The sequence below is a fragment of the Gouania willdenowi genome, unplaced genomic scaffold (genome assembly GCF_900634775.1).
Source record: "Gouania willdenowi unplaced genomic scaffold, fGouWil2.1 scaffold_49_arrow_ctg1, whole genome shotgun sequence".
NCBI lineage: Eukaryota > Metazoa > Chordata > Actinopteri > Blenniiformes > Gobiesocidae > Gouania > Gouania willdenowi.
This window is the reverse complement of record NW_021145212.1, coordinates 148,213-166,199: the sequence shown is the minus strand read 5'-3', so window position 1 is coordinate 166,199 and position 17,987 is coordinate 148,213. Positions and strand designations below refer to the sequence as shown.

General features: G+C 35.9%; 1 protein-coding gene across 1 annotated transcript; it reads right to left on the bottom strand.

Moving 5' to 3' along the window:
• Positions 1-220: 220 nt before the first annotated feature.
• Positions 221-2,685, bottom strand: LOC114460497 (uncharacterized). Its single transcript, XM_028442384.1, has 5 exons — positions 2,635-2,685; positions 1,476-1,623; positions 1,050-1,382; positions 846-953; positions 221-304 (listed from the first exon to the last, which is right to left on the bottom strand). The coding sequence occupies exons 2-5, from the start codon at positions 1,605-1,607 to the stop codon at positions 221-223; spliced, it is 657 nt and encodes a 218-aa protein (XP_028298185.1). The 5' UTR covers positions 1,608-1,623; positions 2,635-2,685.
• Positions 2,686-17,987: the final 15,302 nt, after the last annotated feature.

Below are 17,987 nucleotides of genomic sequence, written 5' to 3'. Positions count from 1 at the left end.
TTCCAATTAGTTTTATTTTTGACCAATAGAAATAAATACATGTACATTTTTATCCGTGTTTGTGCTGTGCCATGCGTAATGCTATTTTTGGTTCCACTCTATGATGTAATTATGCATGAGTCTAGTTCAGCAATGCTTTGACCAATCAGAATGCTTGACACAGCATTGAAAGCTCAGAACCTGTAGAAATGAGTGATATCAAACACTACGGGAGTGGGCTTTAGCCAATCAGAGCTGGATGAAGGAGAGTTGGAGGAATTTCTCGACTGAGAAATGCCTGGATGTCAGTAATGGTGGTATCTATCTGACAACACAATTTGGATTCATCAGAATATGGAATTTTATGCACATTGGAGCAACTTTTGATGAGAAACAGCAATGGTAAGACACAATTTCTCATCATTGCTGACTTTTGCCGCTGTGTACCGTATTTTCCAGCACCTCTGTATTGGCCACATTCCAATAATTTAGGGTAGATATACATTTGTATAAACAGGTGGTCTATGTGTGAGTTCACGTTTGTATTTTTATTTTTTTTTTTGAAAGCATAAATATTAATTTGATATTTTTTTTACAAAAGAGAGAGAGAAAGTCCAGGTTAGTGCTGTTGGTGCTGATGCTGATGCTTATTATAGGGTTGTTGGGTGGTCTCCATGTTTCCTGATTCCTGTCCGATGGATGCTGGGGTGATTATTTAGTTTTTTTAGCATGAACACCTTTGGCCCGACTTTGTTTCCTCTTGTTTCTCTAAAATCAAACACATGGAACTATTAGTCATCTAATAAAACACTTTCACCATCACCTTTAAGGTTGCTGTGGCAACATGTCTGCACAAGGAGACTTACATAGTTGATTTTGTGACTGCGGCCGGGGTTCTTCATGGTGTAGAGGATAGCATCCACTGTCGCTTCAGCAATATATTTTTCTCTTTGATCTGGTGCCAACAAATTCCACTGTGGATGGACAACAAGAAAAGTGTTAGTCACACACACACTGAAGACCAGAGTTTAAAGATCACAGATGATTCTTGGAGGAACAAACTAACTTACCCGTTCAGCAAGAAGTTTGTTCACCTCAGTGCTCGTAATCACGCCCAGCTCCTTTTCCACATTCTCCCTTTTCTCTTTAATGAAGAGCGTGAAGGCGTTTTTGATGACCAGCCCCTCTGCCTCCTTCTCCTTCTGAATCTTCTTTGTCTTTCTGAAGGAAAGATTTGTGTGTTCCTCGATGGTTTGGGCTCTGTACCCGCCATCATTGAACGATACAAGGCAAGGATTCTGTTGGCCCCCATACTGGCCTCCATTTTGTTGGGCTCTGTACTCGTCCTCCTGCTTTTCCCGGGCCCACATCTCCTCAATCACACACAAAACATCGTCCAGAGTCTAAGAGAGGAAACAGGTTTGGTGATCAGATCAATGACATGTATTAGGAACAAAGGGTAAAATGATGTAAGCATTGTTTAGGTGATGTCTTACATCAGTTGAATTCTGCTGTTGAACATCAGGAGAAAGAGATGGATGTGGGGGGTTGGTGGCCTCCTGGAGGCCCTCCTCAGAACCCCAAGGATGGAAACTCTTACAGTCTAGTCCCCCTCCAATCCACAACATGATGATTTTTGGGCTCCTGTGAAACAAAGCAAAGGAAATAAATAACCTGCTGAGGCTCACGTACGGGAACAAACACCTTACATAGACCTTCAACTAAACTCACACTGCAGACACACTTGTGACCATACTCCACTTTTATCTATAGCATCTTATCTGGATAATAAAGATCAATTCTTGCAATTTCGATGTATTCAAACAACTTCACAGGACAGTCTGTGCTCTTTGCTAAGCTAGCTTCTAACACTGACTCTGTAAAGATGAATGTGTTGATGTTTCAGTGACCAAATGTTTGTCTCCCTGTCACATGTCTTTTTTCCAACCAATAATAAAATGAACTAAACTCCACAGCAAAGGATCGTCACTCTCGTTCTATCTGCAGATACGTTTAAGTTCAGACTTCAGTCATTTAAAAATGATGTAATGAACGACCAAGTATGTTGAGTTACCAATAAGAACTGTGTCTTTAGATGCAGAGCTTTTATTCAGTGCAGATATCCTAGTGTACAGACTAACTGTAGGTGAAGTGGATCTGTGTCCTCTTAATCAGGAATTAAAACATGAAAAAAAATAAAGATATATAAAAAAAATTAGATATAATAAAAATAATATATTAAATAATAACTATTGAGTGCTCTGAGAAAATAACCTCCATTTAATGCTGTTTTGGCGTGGTGCATTATGTTAAATCTGATTGGTCGGCTATGATCTGATGCACTTGATTATTGTTTCATTTAATTTTGTGTAGTTTCAAAATGTTGATCATTTTAAAACAAAAAATCATAATTTACTTGTTATCGGTTGGGTGTAGAAAAGTAATGAATTCCGAGAAGTTTAACAGCTGTATTTGGTCCATCATGTCTAACAGGGACATGCTGCCCCTAACTTTTCTTTTTGGCTCATATTTTGTGTCTCTTCCCAGTAAACATGATACAAATAAAACATTAATAAACATTAAGTGTAATAATTCAGACTAACCAAAGCTCAATAATAACATAGACAAAAGTCTGGAAACTTTCTAATCACTTACTTTGAGTTGATTTAAAAAGTTTTTGAACTGTTGCTGATGATACTTAAAAACCCAAAGTATTTTTAGTATCAAAGAGCGATGTAGACTTCTGAGGAGAATTCCTTGTTGATGAAAGCTCAAAAACTGAAGAATGAAGGTTTTCTATGCTGAAGATGAAAGTTCGCTGCACTTCAAAGCCAAGTTGGTTTGTTTGTGCAGGTTGCTATGGAACACAGAAATATGGAACACTTGGTTTCTATAGCGATAATTTCAGGTGACTCAGTAGCCTCAGGTCATCTACATGCAGTGCCTGCACTAAAATATATCATTTACAGTTAGAAAAAAAATAGTCCAAACTAAAGTAAAATAAAAATAAATAAATGATATAATTTAAATTAAATGCACGGCACAATATAACACAATATTTTAGGATATTTTTTCTTGTCTTTAGCTTTTAGACCAGAACAGAAGGGGTCCATTAATTGGTCACATTCAAAGATTAAAGATTAAAATATTAAATCAGGGCTTTTGCTTTTATTTATTGGCATATACTGTATATTTTTACACATATACAAATCTATTATCTGCATTTAATCCATCCCTGAGGAGCAGTGAATGGGGTTAAGGGACTTGCTCAACATCCCACAGCGATTGCCCGGGGGAGATTTGAACCAGCAACCCTCCAATTACAAGCCCAGCGTTCTAAACCAATACACTCCACCATTAGGACACAACTCTACAAAGTTTACAATGCTTCCAAAATAACTTCTCTCCTCAGAGTAGGACTTAAACCATTGTCCATTTAGTCCAACCCACGTTTGAAATCTCTGAGAAAAAATGTTGTGGTTCACAGTGTGAAATGCAGCACTTAGATCCTATCAAATGAGAACAGAAACTCTTCCTGAATCAGTGTTCAACCTTATTGATCACTTTGATCAGAGCTGTTTCTGTGCTGTGATCAGAACCAAAGCCTGACGGAAATGTATCAAATACTAATGTTGAAGGTTATTAACCCTTAGATTGTATATCCTGTTTCAAAAACTGGTTGTCATCAAATTATCTCCAGATAAATTCAAACAAAACAGAAACTCTGATCATTGCTCCTGATAAAAACATGCTCTAATTAAAAACTCTCTTGGTGATCTGGGCTCATCTGTTAAAACCAGCCTCAGAAACCTTGGGGTTGTTTTTGATCAGTCCATGTCTTTGGAGGGACATTGTCGTCAATTGACTAAAAACTGTTTTTACCACCTGAGAAATATCTCTAAAGTGAGGCATCTTTTATCAAAATCAGATCTGGAACTGGTCATACACGCATTTATATCATCTCGTATTGACTACTGTAATTCTGTTTTTACTTGTTTTAATAAGTCGACCCTAAACAGACTCCAGATCGTTCAGAACGCTGCTGCCAGACTTTTAACTGGTGCTTCTAGAACATCCCACATCACCCCATTCTTGCTACTCTGCACTGGCTTCCAGTTAAGTTTAGCATAGAATATAAAATATTAGTTCTCACGTTCCGAGCATTACATGGTCAGGCCCCTAAATATATCTCGGACTTGTTGTGCCCCTACTCATCAGGGCGATGCCTTCGGTCTTCAGGTCAGGGTCTCCTAAAGACCCCAAAAACTAAATTTAAAACCAGAGGAGACCTGGCGTTCCAGGCTGTAGCTCCCAGACTCTGGAATAACCTGCACCAGTCTCTCAGGGAGCTCAACTGTGTGGTCACTTTTAAAAAACTGCTGAAGACTACACTTTACAGTAAAGCTTTTAGTTACTGGATTTTTATTTATCCTTTAATGTTGCTGTTCTTATCAGAATCAGAATCAGAATCATCTTTATTCGCCAAGTGTATGTTGTACACACGAGGAATTTGACTCGGTCAACTGTGCTCTCTCCAATAGTGAAAACATTCAATAATAAACAATCAACTAGAAAAGATGATAATAAGTATAAACATAAGTATAAATATAAACAGTAGTTAGACTAGAATGTGCAAACTCGATAAAATAACAAGATAATAATAATAATAATAATAATAATAATAATAATAATAATAATAATAATAATAATAATAGTATAAGAAAAAAAAATAAAAAATAAAAAATAAAAATAAAAAAATAAGATAAAAAGAAGGAAAATAATAGAAAAGAAAGATAATAATAAAATATAATAATAATAAAAGGAAAATAGTGCAGTTGAGCATTGATAAGTATGATATTTATGCACTCTTGTTTTATTATTCTATTGTGTTGCACTTGTACTTTTACCACAACTCTGTACAGCACTTTGTGATTTTATCTGTAAAAAGCGCTTTATAAATAAATTACTTACTTACTTATAATAAGTCATTAGTGAATATCAGAGAACCACATGAGTGAGTATGAGAAATTATAAGAAAATATCTATTGAAAATAAAATGTTAATGTCTGACTTAAAGACAAGCAATGTGAAATTAATAATAAATATGCAACATGTTGACTTGTATATAAACTGTAAGTATATTAAATAAACACATGTGCTTCATATACACATTTATGTTTTTATTTTGGCTGTTTTATAATTTAGGAAATAGGGCTGGGCGATAAATTGAGATTCAAGATGTATCAAGTTTTCTATTTTGGCGACATAGAAAACTATAATATTTCATATATCTATATATATATATATATATATAGATATATATATATCCCTTATTTTCAATATATATATATATATATATATACTGTATATATATGTATATATTACAGCTTATTATGTATCAAAATTCTAGTTTTAAGAGTCGCTGCTTTTACTTCTCAGAACAACATGTAAAGCTCAGTTAGATGATTAATAAGTGTCACATATTGATCAGCTGTTTATTAATAAATGAGCCTGTGTAACATTTTCATCAGCAAATTTAACCCAGAATTTTCTTTCTGGTCAGACTTTATTTGATAAAATTAACTAGATTTATATCATATATCATCATTTAGATAAAATATATTGAGATATGAGTGTTGGTCCATATCACCAGCCCTAGTAGGAATGTTCAAAACATTTAAATGTTAATAAAGGTCGACCTACCAGATTATAATCACATCATTGTATTAGTAAGTAGTTGACAAGTGGGTATTTTAGATTTATTGTACATCTATATTAAAATATAAGGAATACTGGAGCTTAGTTGGGAGGGTGGGACGGATCGTAGTGGGCGCCAGAAAATTTCCCTTATTTTCAAATCCAAAACTTGACAGATATGATCTAAGAGAACCAGAACTGAGATCAACCTTCTGTCTGAGGTTAAGAGAAGATCATTGGTTACTTTTACTAAGACAGTCTCTGTGCTGTGATTGGCTCTAAAGCCAGACTGAAAGCTCTGTATAAATTGTTCCTAAGTAGGTGATCACATAGTTGACCTGTGATGACTTTTTCAAACATTTTGGAAACTAAAGGGAGATTAGATATTGGTCTATAATTGGACAAGTCATTTTTATGGAGAGGTTTGATTACAGTGGTTTTAAAGGTCTGTGGTACATAACCTGTTACTATAGATGTGTTAATACAGTTCATCATATTATTAACCATTTATTAGTAGTTTTAACCCACAACATGAATGGTTTTATCACTTATCAAGTCAGCCTGCTTTGATAACGGACAGTGATCAGTTTCCCTTCATTACAACAGCACACACGTTTTTTTATCATCATGTGTCATCACCATTGTGAAGAAACTCACTCTGCCAGTTTTCTCCATTGTAGTGATTGGTCAGACTTTGCTAGCTCCACCCCTTTCATGTGAACACGCATGTACCCAGGCTGAAAACACTTGGCTTCAATTAGCGTGTTGTTATCGACCTTCGTAGGACAGCTTCTCTCTGACAGGGAATGTTTGGTTAGTTGACGCCCGTTAATGGAGATTAATCCAGGATACAATTATCTAGATTCATAGCATAGGGTCTTTATGTCCTAAAATTATATCTAATTCATTCATTTAATTTACTACAGCAAAATAAATCACGTTTAAAAGTATATTCTATAATTGTATAATAATGGCATTATTAAAACTGAACCTTGTTATTAACGCTGTGTTGCTATGTTTATCCAGTAACGTTAGCATATCTTCATCTGTTATCTGCTAATGATGCCTTAATCTACTAGTTTAGCGGGGGATAATCCACTAACATGCTTTAATGCACACATGTAAACGTAAAAAAGTGCATCACAAACTGTCTAATCCGCTCTAGGGTGTTTTAGAAAAAAAGGAAAAGTTTTATAGATATTTATCACAGACTCAGAGCTAGCGAAGCTTTACAAGCAGTGAATATTTGTTTGACTGAAATACCGTAAATTCTGTAATATGTCACACCTTTTTCATTTAAAAATATTGGTCTGTGACTTATCAGAGCTGAAAGTAATGGATTACAAGTACTCACATTACTGTAATTGAGTTGCTTTGATGGGTTCTCGTACTTTAGTATATTTATAAATCACTAATTTTATTTGTACAAGTACGTTTTAAAACATTTCTACACCAACCACTACTGAGTGAATTATTTTCTGTTTTAAAATGATCAACAGACATTGTGAAACTACAAAAAATGAAATGACCAGACAACAACAAATGCATCACATCATAGCCCACCAATCAGATTAAACGTAATGCATTAGCTCCTAGCCCACCAATCAGATTGAACGTAATGCATTAGATCATAGCCCACCAATCAGATTAAACGTAATGCATTAGATCATAGCCCACCAATCAGATTAAACGTAATGCATTAGATCATAGCCCAGCAATCAGATTAAACGTAATGCATCAGATCATAGCCCACCAATCAGATTAAATGTAATGCATTAGATCATAGCCCACCAATCAGATTAAATGTAATGCATCACATCATAGCCGACCAATCAGATTAAACGTAATGCATTAGATCATAGCCCACCAATCAGATTAAACGTAATGCATTAGATCATAGCCCACCAATCAGATTAAACGTAATGCATTAGATCATAGCCGACTAATCAGATTAAATTTAATGCATTAGATCATAGCCCACCAAACAGATTAAACATAATACATTAGATCATAGCCCACCAATCAGATTAAACGTCATGCATTAGATCATAGCCCACCAATCAGATTAAATGTAATGCATTAGATCATAGCCCACCAATCAGATTAAACGTAATGCATTAGATCATAGCCCACCAATCAGATTAAATGTAATGCATTAGATCATAGCCCACCAATCAGATTAAACGTAATGCATTAGATCATAGCCCACCAATCAGATTAAACGTAATGCATTAGATCATAGCCCTCCAATCAGATTAAATGTAATGCATTAGATCATAGCCCACCAATCAGATTAAATGTAATGCATCACATCATAGCCGACCAATCAGATTAAACGTAATGCATTAGATCATAGCCCACCAATCAGATTAAATGTAATGCATCACATCATAGCCCACCAATCAGATTAAACGTAATGCATTAGATCATAGCCCACCAATCCGATTAAATGTAATGCATTAGATCATAGCCCACCAATCAGATTAAACGTAATGCATTAGATCATAGCCAACTAATCAGATTAAACGTAATGCATTAGATCATAGCCCACCAATCAGATTAAATGTAATGCATTAGATCATCGCCCACCAATCAGATTAAACGTAATGCATTAGATCATAGCCAACTAACCAGATTAAACGTAATGCATTAGATCATAGCCCACCAATCAGATTAAATGTAATGCATTAGCTCCTAGCCCACCAATCAGATTAAACGTATTGCATTAGATCATAGCCCACCAAACAGATTAAACATAATACATTAGATCATAGCCCACCAATCAGATTAAACGTAATGCATTAGATCATAGCCCACCAATCCGATTAAATGTAATGCATTAGATCATAGCCGACCAATCAGATTAAACGTAATGCATTAGATCATAGCCAACTAATCAGATTAAACATAATGTATTAGATCATAGCCCACCAATCAGATTAAACGTAATGCATTAGATCATAGCCGACCAATCAGATTAAAAGTAATGCATTAGATCATAGCCCACCAATCAGATTAAATGTAATGCATCACATCATAGCCGACCAATCAGATTAAACGTAATGCATTAGATCATAGCCCACCAATCAGATTAAACGTAATGCATCACATCATAGCCGACCAATCAGATTAAACGTAATGCATTAGATCATAGCCCACCAATCAGATTAAATGTCATGCATTAGATCATAGCCCACCAATCAGATTAAACGTAATGCATTAGATCATAGCCCACCAATCAGATTAAACGTAATGCATTAGATCATAGCCCACCAATCAGATTAAACGTAATGCATTAGATCATAGCCCACCAATCAGATTAAACGTAATGCATTAGATCATAGCCAACTAATCAGATTAAACGTAATGCATTCGATCATAGCCAACTAATCAGATTAAACGTAATGCATTCGATCATAGCCAACTAATCAGATTAAACGTAATGCATTAGATCATAACCAACTAATCAGATTAAACGTAATGCATTAGATCATAGCCCACCAATCAGATTAAATGTAATGCATTAGATCATAGCCCACCAATCAGATTAAATGTAATGCATCACATCATAGCCCACCAATCAGATTAAACGTAATGCATTAGATCATAGCCGACCAATCAGATTAAACGTAATGCATTAGATCATAGCCCACCAATCCGATTTAATGTAATGCATTAGATCATAGCCGACCAATCAGATTAAATGTAATGCATTAGCTCCTAGCCCACCAATCAGATTAAACGTATTGCATTAGATCATAGCCCACCAAACAGATTAAACATAATACATTAGATCATAGCCCACCAATCAGATTAAACGTAATGCATTAGATCATAGCCCACCAATCCGATTAAATGTAATGCATTAGATCATAGCCGACCAATCAGATTAAACGTAATGCATTAGATCATAGCCAACTAATCAGATTAAACGTAATGTATTAGATCATAGCCCACCAATCAGATTAAAAGTAATGCATTAGATCATAGCCGACCAATCAGATTAAAAGTAATGCATTAGATCATAGCCCACCAATCAGATTAAACGTAATGCATCACATCATAGCCGACCAATCAGATTAAACGTAATGCATTAGATCATAGCCCACCAATCAGATTAAATGTCATGCATTAGATCATAGCCCACCAATCAGATTAAACGTAATGCATTAGATCATAGCCCACCAATCAGATTAAACGTAATGCATTAGATCATAGCCCACCAATCAGATTAAACGTAATGCATTAGATCATAGCCCACCAATCAGATTAAACGTAATGCATTAGATCATAGCCAACTAATCAGATTAAACGTAATGCATTCGATCATAGCCAACTAATCAGATTAAACGTAATGCATTCGATCATAGCCAACTAATCAGATTAAACGTAATGCATTAGATCATAACCAACTAATCAGATTAAACGTAATGCATTAGATCATAGCCCACCAATCAGATTAAATGTAATGCATTAGATCATAGCCCACCAATCAGATTAAATGTAATGCATCACATCATAGCCCACCAATCAGATTAAACGTAATGCATTAGATCATAGCCGACCAATCAGATTAAACGTAATGCATTAGATCATAGCCCACCAATCCGATTAAATGTAATGCATTAGATCATAGCCGACCAATCAGATTAAACGTAATGCATTAGATCATAGCCAACTAATCAGATTAAACGTAATGCATTAGATCATAGCCCACCAATCAGATTAAACGTAATGCATTAGATCATAGCCCAGCAATCAGAATAAACGTAATGCATCAGATCATAGCCCACCAATCAGATTAAATGTAATGCATTAGATCATAGCCCACCAATCAGATTAAATGTAATGCATCACATCATAGCCGACCAATCAGATTAAACGTAATGCATTAGATCATAGCCCACCAATCAGATTAAACGTAATGCATTAGATCATAGCCCACCAATCAGATTAAACGTAATGCATTAGATCATAGCCGACTAATCAGATTAAATTTAATGCATTAGATCATAGCCCACCAAACAGATTAAACATAATACATTAGATCATAGCCCACCAATCAGATTAAACGTCATGCATTAGATCATAGCCCACCAATCAGATTAAATGTAATGCATTAGATCATAGCCCACCAATCAGATTAAACGTAATGCATTAGATCATAGCCCACCAATCAGATTAAATGTAATGCATTAGATCATAGCCCACCAATCAGATTAAACGTAATGCATTAAATCATAGCCCACCAATCAGATTAAACGTAATGCATTAGATCATAGCCCTCCAATCAGATTAAATGTAATGCATTAGATCATAGCCCACCAATCAGATTAAATGTAATGCATCACATCATAGCCGACCAATCAGATTAAACGTAATGCATTAGATCATAGCCCACCAATCAGATTAAATGTAATGCATCACATCATAGCCCACCAATCAGATTAAACGTAATGCATTAGATCATAGCCCACCAATCCGATTAAATGTAATGCATTAGATCATAGCCCACCAATCAGATTAAACGTAATGCATTAGATCATAGCCAACTAATCAGATTAAACGTAATGCATTAGATCATAGCCCACCAATCAGATTAAATGTAATGCATTAGATCATCGCCCACCAATCAGATTAAACGTAATGCATTAGATCATAGCCAACTAACCAGATTAAACGTAATGCATTAGATCATAGCCCACCAATCAGATTAAATGTAATGCATTAGCTCCTAGCCCACCAATCAGATTAAACGTATTGCATTAGATCATAGCACACCAAACAGATTAAACATAATACATTAGATCATAGCCCACCAATCAGATTAAACGTAATGCATTAGATCATAGCCCACCAATCAGATTAAACGTAATGCATCACATCATAGCCGACCAATCAGATTAAACGTAATGCATTAGATCATAGCCCACCAATCAGATTAAATGTCATGCATTAGATCATAGCCCACCAATCAGATTAAACGTAATGCATAAGATCATAGCCCACCAATCAGATTAAATGTAATGCATTAGATCATAGCCCACCAATCAGATTAAACGTAATGCATTAGATCATAGCCCACCAATCAGATTAAACGTAATGCATTAGATCATAGCCAACTAATCAGATTAAACGTAATGCATTCGATCATAGCCAACTAATCAGATTAAACGTAATGCATTCGATCATAGCCAACTAATCAGATTAAACGTAATGCATTAGATCATAACCAACTAATCAGATTAAACGTAATGCATTAGATCATAGCCCACCAATCAGATTAAATGTAATGCATTAGATCATAGCCCACCAATCAGATTAAATGTAATGCATCACATCATAGCCCACCAATCAGATTAAACGTAATGCATTAGATCATAGCCGACCAATCAGATTAAACGTAATGCATTAGATCATAGCCCACCAATCCGATTAAATGTAATGCATTAGATCATAGCCGACCAATCAGATTAAACGTAATGCATTAGATCATAGCCAACTAATCAGATTAAACGTAATGCATTAGATCATAGCCCACCAATCAGATTAAACGTAATGCATTAGATCATAGCCGACCAATCAGATTAAACGTAATGCATTAGATCATAGCCCACCAATCAGATTAAACGTAATGCATCACATCATAGCCGACCAATCAGATTAAACGTAATGCATTAGATCATAGCCCACCAATCAGATTAAATGTCATGCATTAGATCATAGCCCACCAATCAGATTAAACGTAATGCATTAGATCATAGCCCACCAATCAGATTAAACGTAATGCATTAGATCATAGCCCACCAATCAGATTAAACGTAATGCATTAGATCATAGCCCACCAATCAGATTAAACGTAATGCATTAGATCATAGCCAACTAATCAGATTAAACGTAATGCATTCGATCATAGCCAACTAATCAGATTAAAGGTAATGCATTCGATCATAGCCAACTAATCAGATTAAACGTAATGCATTAGATCATAACCAACTAATCAGATTAAACGTAATGCATTAGATCATTGCCAACTAATCAGATTAGCGCCAAAACAGCATTGAATGCCAGTTATTTTCTCAGTTTTAGAGTTTATAAATGTATCTATACTTGGAGCCTGATATATTTTTTTTTATTTTTTTATTGTGAATTGAATTAATTTGTGTTATTATTTTTATTTTTTTTTAATTTACATTTTGACAAACCTTTTATTTAATACAGATGCCTTCATGGAAAATAAATTAGATTCCAATTGTGGAAGATTTCATTTTTTCCTTTTTATGGTTTCTACATGATATGTTTACTGTATGTAAGAGAACCAACAATAACTGTGTGGGTGAAAGTAATTAGTAACTTTAACTTTGAATACTATTTAATTGAGCTAATTTTTACTTGTACTTGAGTATTTTATGTGTGATTTACTTGTACCTGTACTTGAGGATATATCAGTACTTTTTACACCTCTGTGACTTATACAATGAAGCGACTTATATGTAAGTTTTTGGCCAACAGCGCCCCCTGGTGAGTAAAATGTTCATTAGTTTTCTATTGTTGTATAAGACGCTCCCTCATTGGTAGTAATTATGCCTGATGTAACAGTCTATACATACAGTATATCCACTATGAGGAGTAAAATGTGTGTTTGCATTATTTAATTTAATATATTTGATCTTCCTATGATAATATGACATACATTTAATCACAAAAGGCAACTTCGAACAGATCAATGTTGACAGGTTGTCATGGCAACTCAGGCTAAATGGAAGCTCAATGTTGACAGGTTGTCATGGCAACTCAGGCTAAATGGAAGCTCAATGTTGACAGGTTGTCATGGCAACTCAGGCTATATAAAAGCTGCCGAATCTCCACCATTCTACAGAATCTCCTCCTGCACCGTCAGAAACGACTAAAGTAGCTTTAATAATATAGATTAACGTTGACCAACGGTTGTCATCAGTGAGCAACGTTTGAGACCAAGGTGAGTTTCTAATAATAATTTCAACTTTAATGACTAATTTAGTGATTTTCCACAATCCAGTGAGTAAATACTGCTTGTTTTAATCTAAATGTGTTTACATATTAAGTCATAATCTTGTGTAAATGAGCTGATATTGTAAAGATCTTTGGAACGACTCAAGCTCCTCCCACTGCTGGTGCAAACTCCATTATTGGTTATAAGATCTTCTTTGTTCTAAGCATTTGGCGGATTAGGGGCTAGATTTCCGATGCATTATATCAATTCTGGACTGGTGTGGGACAACATATATGTTTGGGACGACGCATCAATACAAAACATTTACGTCGACAAATTTTTTGCGTCAAATGGGCGGGGCGATATGGCCTTTTTTAAATGTCTGAATATTTTCAAGCTATATGATGATATATGATATACATCTCAATATGTTGCCCTTGCCTTGAGATGATGCTTTGATGTATAAAACCAGAATGGCAATATTCAATCTATATTGTTGTTTTCTCTGTGATGTAATTGGGGTTTCCCCTATTATAGCAAAGTGCACCCTCGGATCTGGGTCGGTTGTGTTTGAATATGTGATCGATTGATTTGGTCTTGAACTTTCCTGGTGTGCCTAAGGCATAAAGCGGCGGTGCAGAAGGTAGATATATGTGACAGAGAATAATTACAATGACTAGGGTCATGTCTGGTGTAAACCACATGTATATTAGAGGTTGGATAGGGCTTTTGTAGTGGATTCCAGTCCTAGTTTCTAGTTTACTATGTCCTTGAGGTGGTAGATGTTATTGAATGCATTGACTAGTTGGCTAATTAGGAATGCCATATCTTGGTTCGTAGGGTTTAATCAGCTCGCGATTGACGGCTAGTCTGATAGTTTGGTTGTTCTGTATAGCTTAATTTGGTTTTGGTGGACCCACTTGAGCTTTTGTTTGGTCTTTGTGCTGGGAATCTTTATTTGGGGGTCCGGTCCATTTGAGAAGAAATTTCTTCACTAGTTTGGTTGCATGATGATCGTTTTTGAGCAAAACTGTAATATTAGACTCTGCCTCCAACCTGTAGTTCCTCCTGTGAGGCTTTTTGGTTGTAGTAGGCTTTATGGCCCTTAGTGCTCTCTTTGAGGTGTTTTAGAGCAAACGTGAATGTAGCTTGGAGGAGGTTCTCAGGATCGATCATGTATTGGTGAGTGGTGTAGGTGGTAGCAATGTTAGCTTGTCCTGGTTGGTACAGGAGGTGTGTGGGTAGAGTCATCTGCCTGCCCGTCATCATTTAAAAAAGGTGGGATTCACTAATATGAAGCTGTACGGACACAAATGACTCAAAATAAATGAGATATTCTTTAATTCTAAGTAACTCAAAGGTTACTTTTTCTAGTAACGCATTACTTTTTGGTGTAAGTGATCAAAATAGTAACTGAGTTACTTTGTGAATGAAGTAACTAGTAATGGTAACTAGTTACTTTTTTTTCAGTAACTAGCACAACACTGGTTACAGCCGACAATAAAATGTTGGTTGTGTTTCTATGTCATGTTCGCCCCCTGTCCAATCAGAGCCTTCCAACCCCCAGACCTAAAGTGGAATTAACTAAAGCCAAATAAACCGGTTTTCCATGTAAACCTCAGTTCTGGAATTACTATTACCATGTAAACATGAAGCAGAATGATTTAATGCAGAATAACTCATTCTGAATTTAAAAAAACATCATGTAACTGTGGCCACTGAGGAGTTTAGAACAACCGTTGATATGCTGGGGAAGAACTCCACATCAGAGAACATCAAAGGAAGAGCAAAAAGTAGAACCAAAAGAAAAGAACAAAAGGCAGAACTAAAAACCCCAGAGCACATAGACCAGATACTTCCTCAGGAGAAAAAACACAGACATAGTGTAAAAGCCCAAAGCTGCAGATAGGAGAGAATAGGAAACATCTGGAACAGCCCCTGATTCAAAGAAAGACTAATACGTCCCAGAATTAACATCCTTCCCACAGATGAGACACTAATACTAAGCTACTCTTAAACAGTAAATCTCATGGTGCTACCATCTTTTAGCACAGAGGACAATCTAACAACAAGTACATTATGATTACAGTGACCAGCATTTTTTCCAATTACAATTAAATCACAATTATTTTTTTAGCCTCAGAAATCAAATTACAATTACAGTACGTTATCATTTACTTTACAATTATTCAGAAATACTGAGCCTGAAATAGATAACCTAATAAAAGTTAACCTTTCTCTTGTGTTAGCTTTCTGTTAGCATCTCAAATGATAACAGGTCTTAAGTCAGCTGTAAAATACACTTTTAAAATGGTAAAATGTGGGAAAGCTTGATATAAACATTTTAATAATATTTTAACTACATATGTGGAGAACATGTTCACCAGTTTTGCATTAAATAATTGACATTTTTATAGAATTTTAAAGGCAATTACAATTACAAAGTAAATTATCTGAACTCAACTAGAATTTAATGAGATTACGACAGCAACAGATTTTTAAAATTACAATTACAATTATAACTATACCATCTTTGTAATAATTATCAATTACATGATTACAATTATTACTGACTCCAACCCTGCTCAGAAGCTGCCAGCTAATAATGGTAATCTACTTATAATATGTTTTCTTGTGTTTCAGGTTGTTTACCAAAGCAGTGACAGTGCACCAGTCGTGAAGAGTGAGAATAAGATTGTCATGGATCAGTCCATGAGGAGAGAAACTCATGGGTGGTTAGATATCCTTGGAAATGGTGAGATAATGAAAAAGGTGCTGCAGCCTGGAAGAGGAAGATACAGTAGGCCACAACCTGGACAGATTGTGAAGATTCATATAGTATCACGTCTGAGGGATGGGACGCTGGTCAACGAGGACCCGGAGTTGTCGTTCACTGTGGGTAACGGGGAAGTGATCCAGGAACTGGATGTAGCAGTGCGATTCATGGAAATGAGAGAGAAGGCGCTCTTCAAGGTTCGGTCAAAGGTTGAGTTTATAATTACGCTCCTGGAAGCTACTGATGCTCCAGACCTGAAGCTGCTGCCCCCCACTGAGAAGATTGATCTGGCCACCTGCAAGAAGGAGCAAGGCAATGTCCTTGATCAGCACAGAGACCTGAAGCCACGCAACAACACGATCCGCGATGAGGTCTCCACGATGATGAAGATGGACAGTGAGGACGATGAAAAGATGTTGGAGAACCCGTCCAGCACCCACAAACATCAGGCCATGGATGAGAAGATGTTGGAGAACCCGTCCAGCACCCACAAACATCAGGCCATGGATGAGAAGATGTTGGAGAACCCGTCCAGCACCCACAAACATCAGGCCATGGATGAGAAGATGTTGGAGAACCCGTCCAGCACCCACAAACGTCAGGCCATGGATGAGAAGATGTTGGAGAACCCGTCCAGCACCCACAAAAATCAGGCCATGGATGAGAAGATGTTGGAGAACCCGTCCAGCACCCACAAACATCAGGCCATGGATGAGAAGATGTTGGAGAACCCGTCCAGCACCCACAAACATCAGGCCAAGTCAGCATGGGGTTTGAGCTGGACGTGGCTGCTTGGTGCCACTGCAGTAGCCATTGGTGGCATCGCTCTGTCTGTGGCCATCTATGCTAGAAAGTGATTGAAGAACTGTAGTAACGACACGACTTAAACACTGGAGCACATCTGGCAGAGCATTCTGACCATGTGGTCCATGAGGGTGAAGATATTTATCAGTTTATGACCTCCTCACTGTCACTCTCTGTTCTCTGCTATGTATGTGTGACAAATGATGTCATCATCCTCTACAGTTACAAGATGCATTTTGTAGAGGAACAAATGAGAATTAATATTCAAAAATACGATTTATTAATATGAATATGTTTGTTTTCCAGGAGTGCATCTGAAATTGATGTTTAATAAAAGTTTAAATGTAAAAAAAAACAATGTGTACATTTTTATTTTACAAGCATCTATTCACATAGGTTACAAGCATGATGATGATAAATACAGGGTGACTACAGGTAAGAAGAATATAATAATATATATTTATGACTTTTTAATACCACCTTAAGAAAATTTAAGACTAAACTTATGATGAAAATACAGACCAAAGGGAAAATATATTGTTTTACAATTAAAGGCATTGATGACAGTTAATATAATGTACAATAAAGAAAAATGAAAATAATCAGTTGTTTAAGAACATTATCCAAATGTGTTTATTAATGTGGAAAGAAAACAAAAATATCAACATTGTCTAAAATGATATTTATTGTAACACAATTCTTACAACATTTAATACCAGTGAACAATAACCAGAAATCAAAACTGACTGGAACCTGTGA

Bases quoted from the DNA above. Each gene is read 5' to 3' on its own strand.
- LOC114460497 (XM_028442384.1), bottom strand. From the start codon at position 1,607: ATGTTGTGGATTGGAGGGGGACTAGACTGTAAGAGTTTCCATCCTTGG. The intron at 1,383-1,475 runs GTAAGACATCAC...TTCCTCTCTTAG, and splicing joins AACAGCAGAATTCAACTGAT to ACTCTGGACGATGTTTTGTG. The intron at 954-1,049 runs GTAAGTTAGTTT...GTCCATCCACAG, and splicing joins ACAAACTTCTTGCTGAACGG to TGGAATTTGTTGGCACCAGA.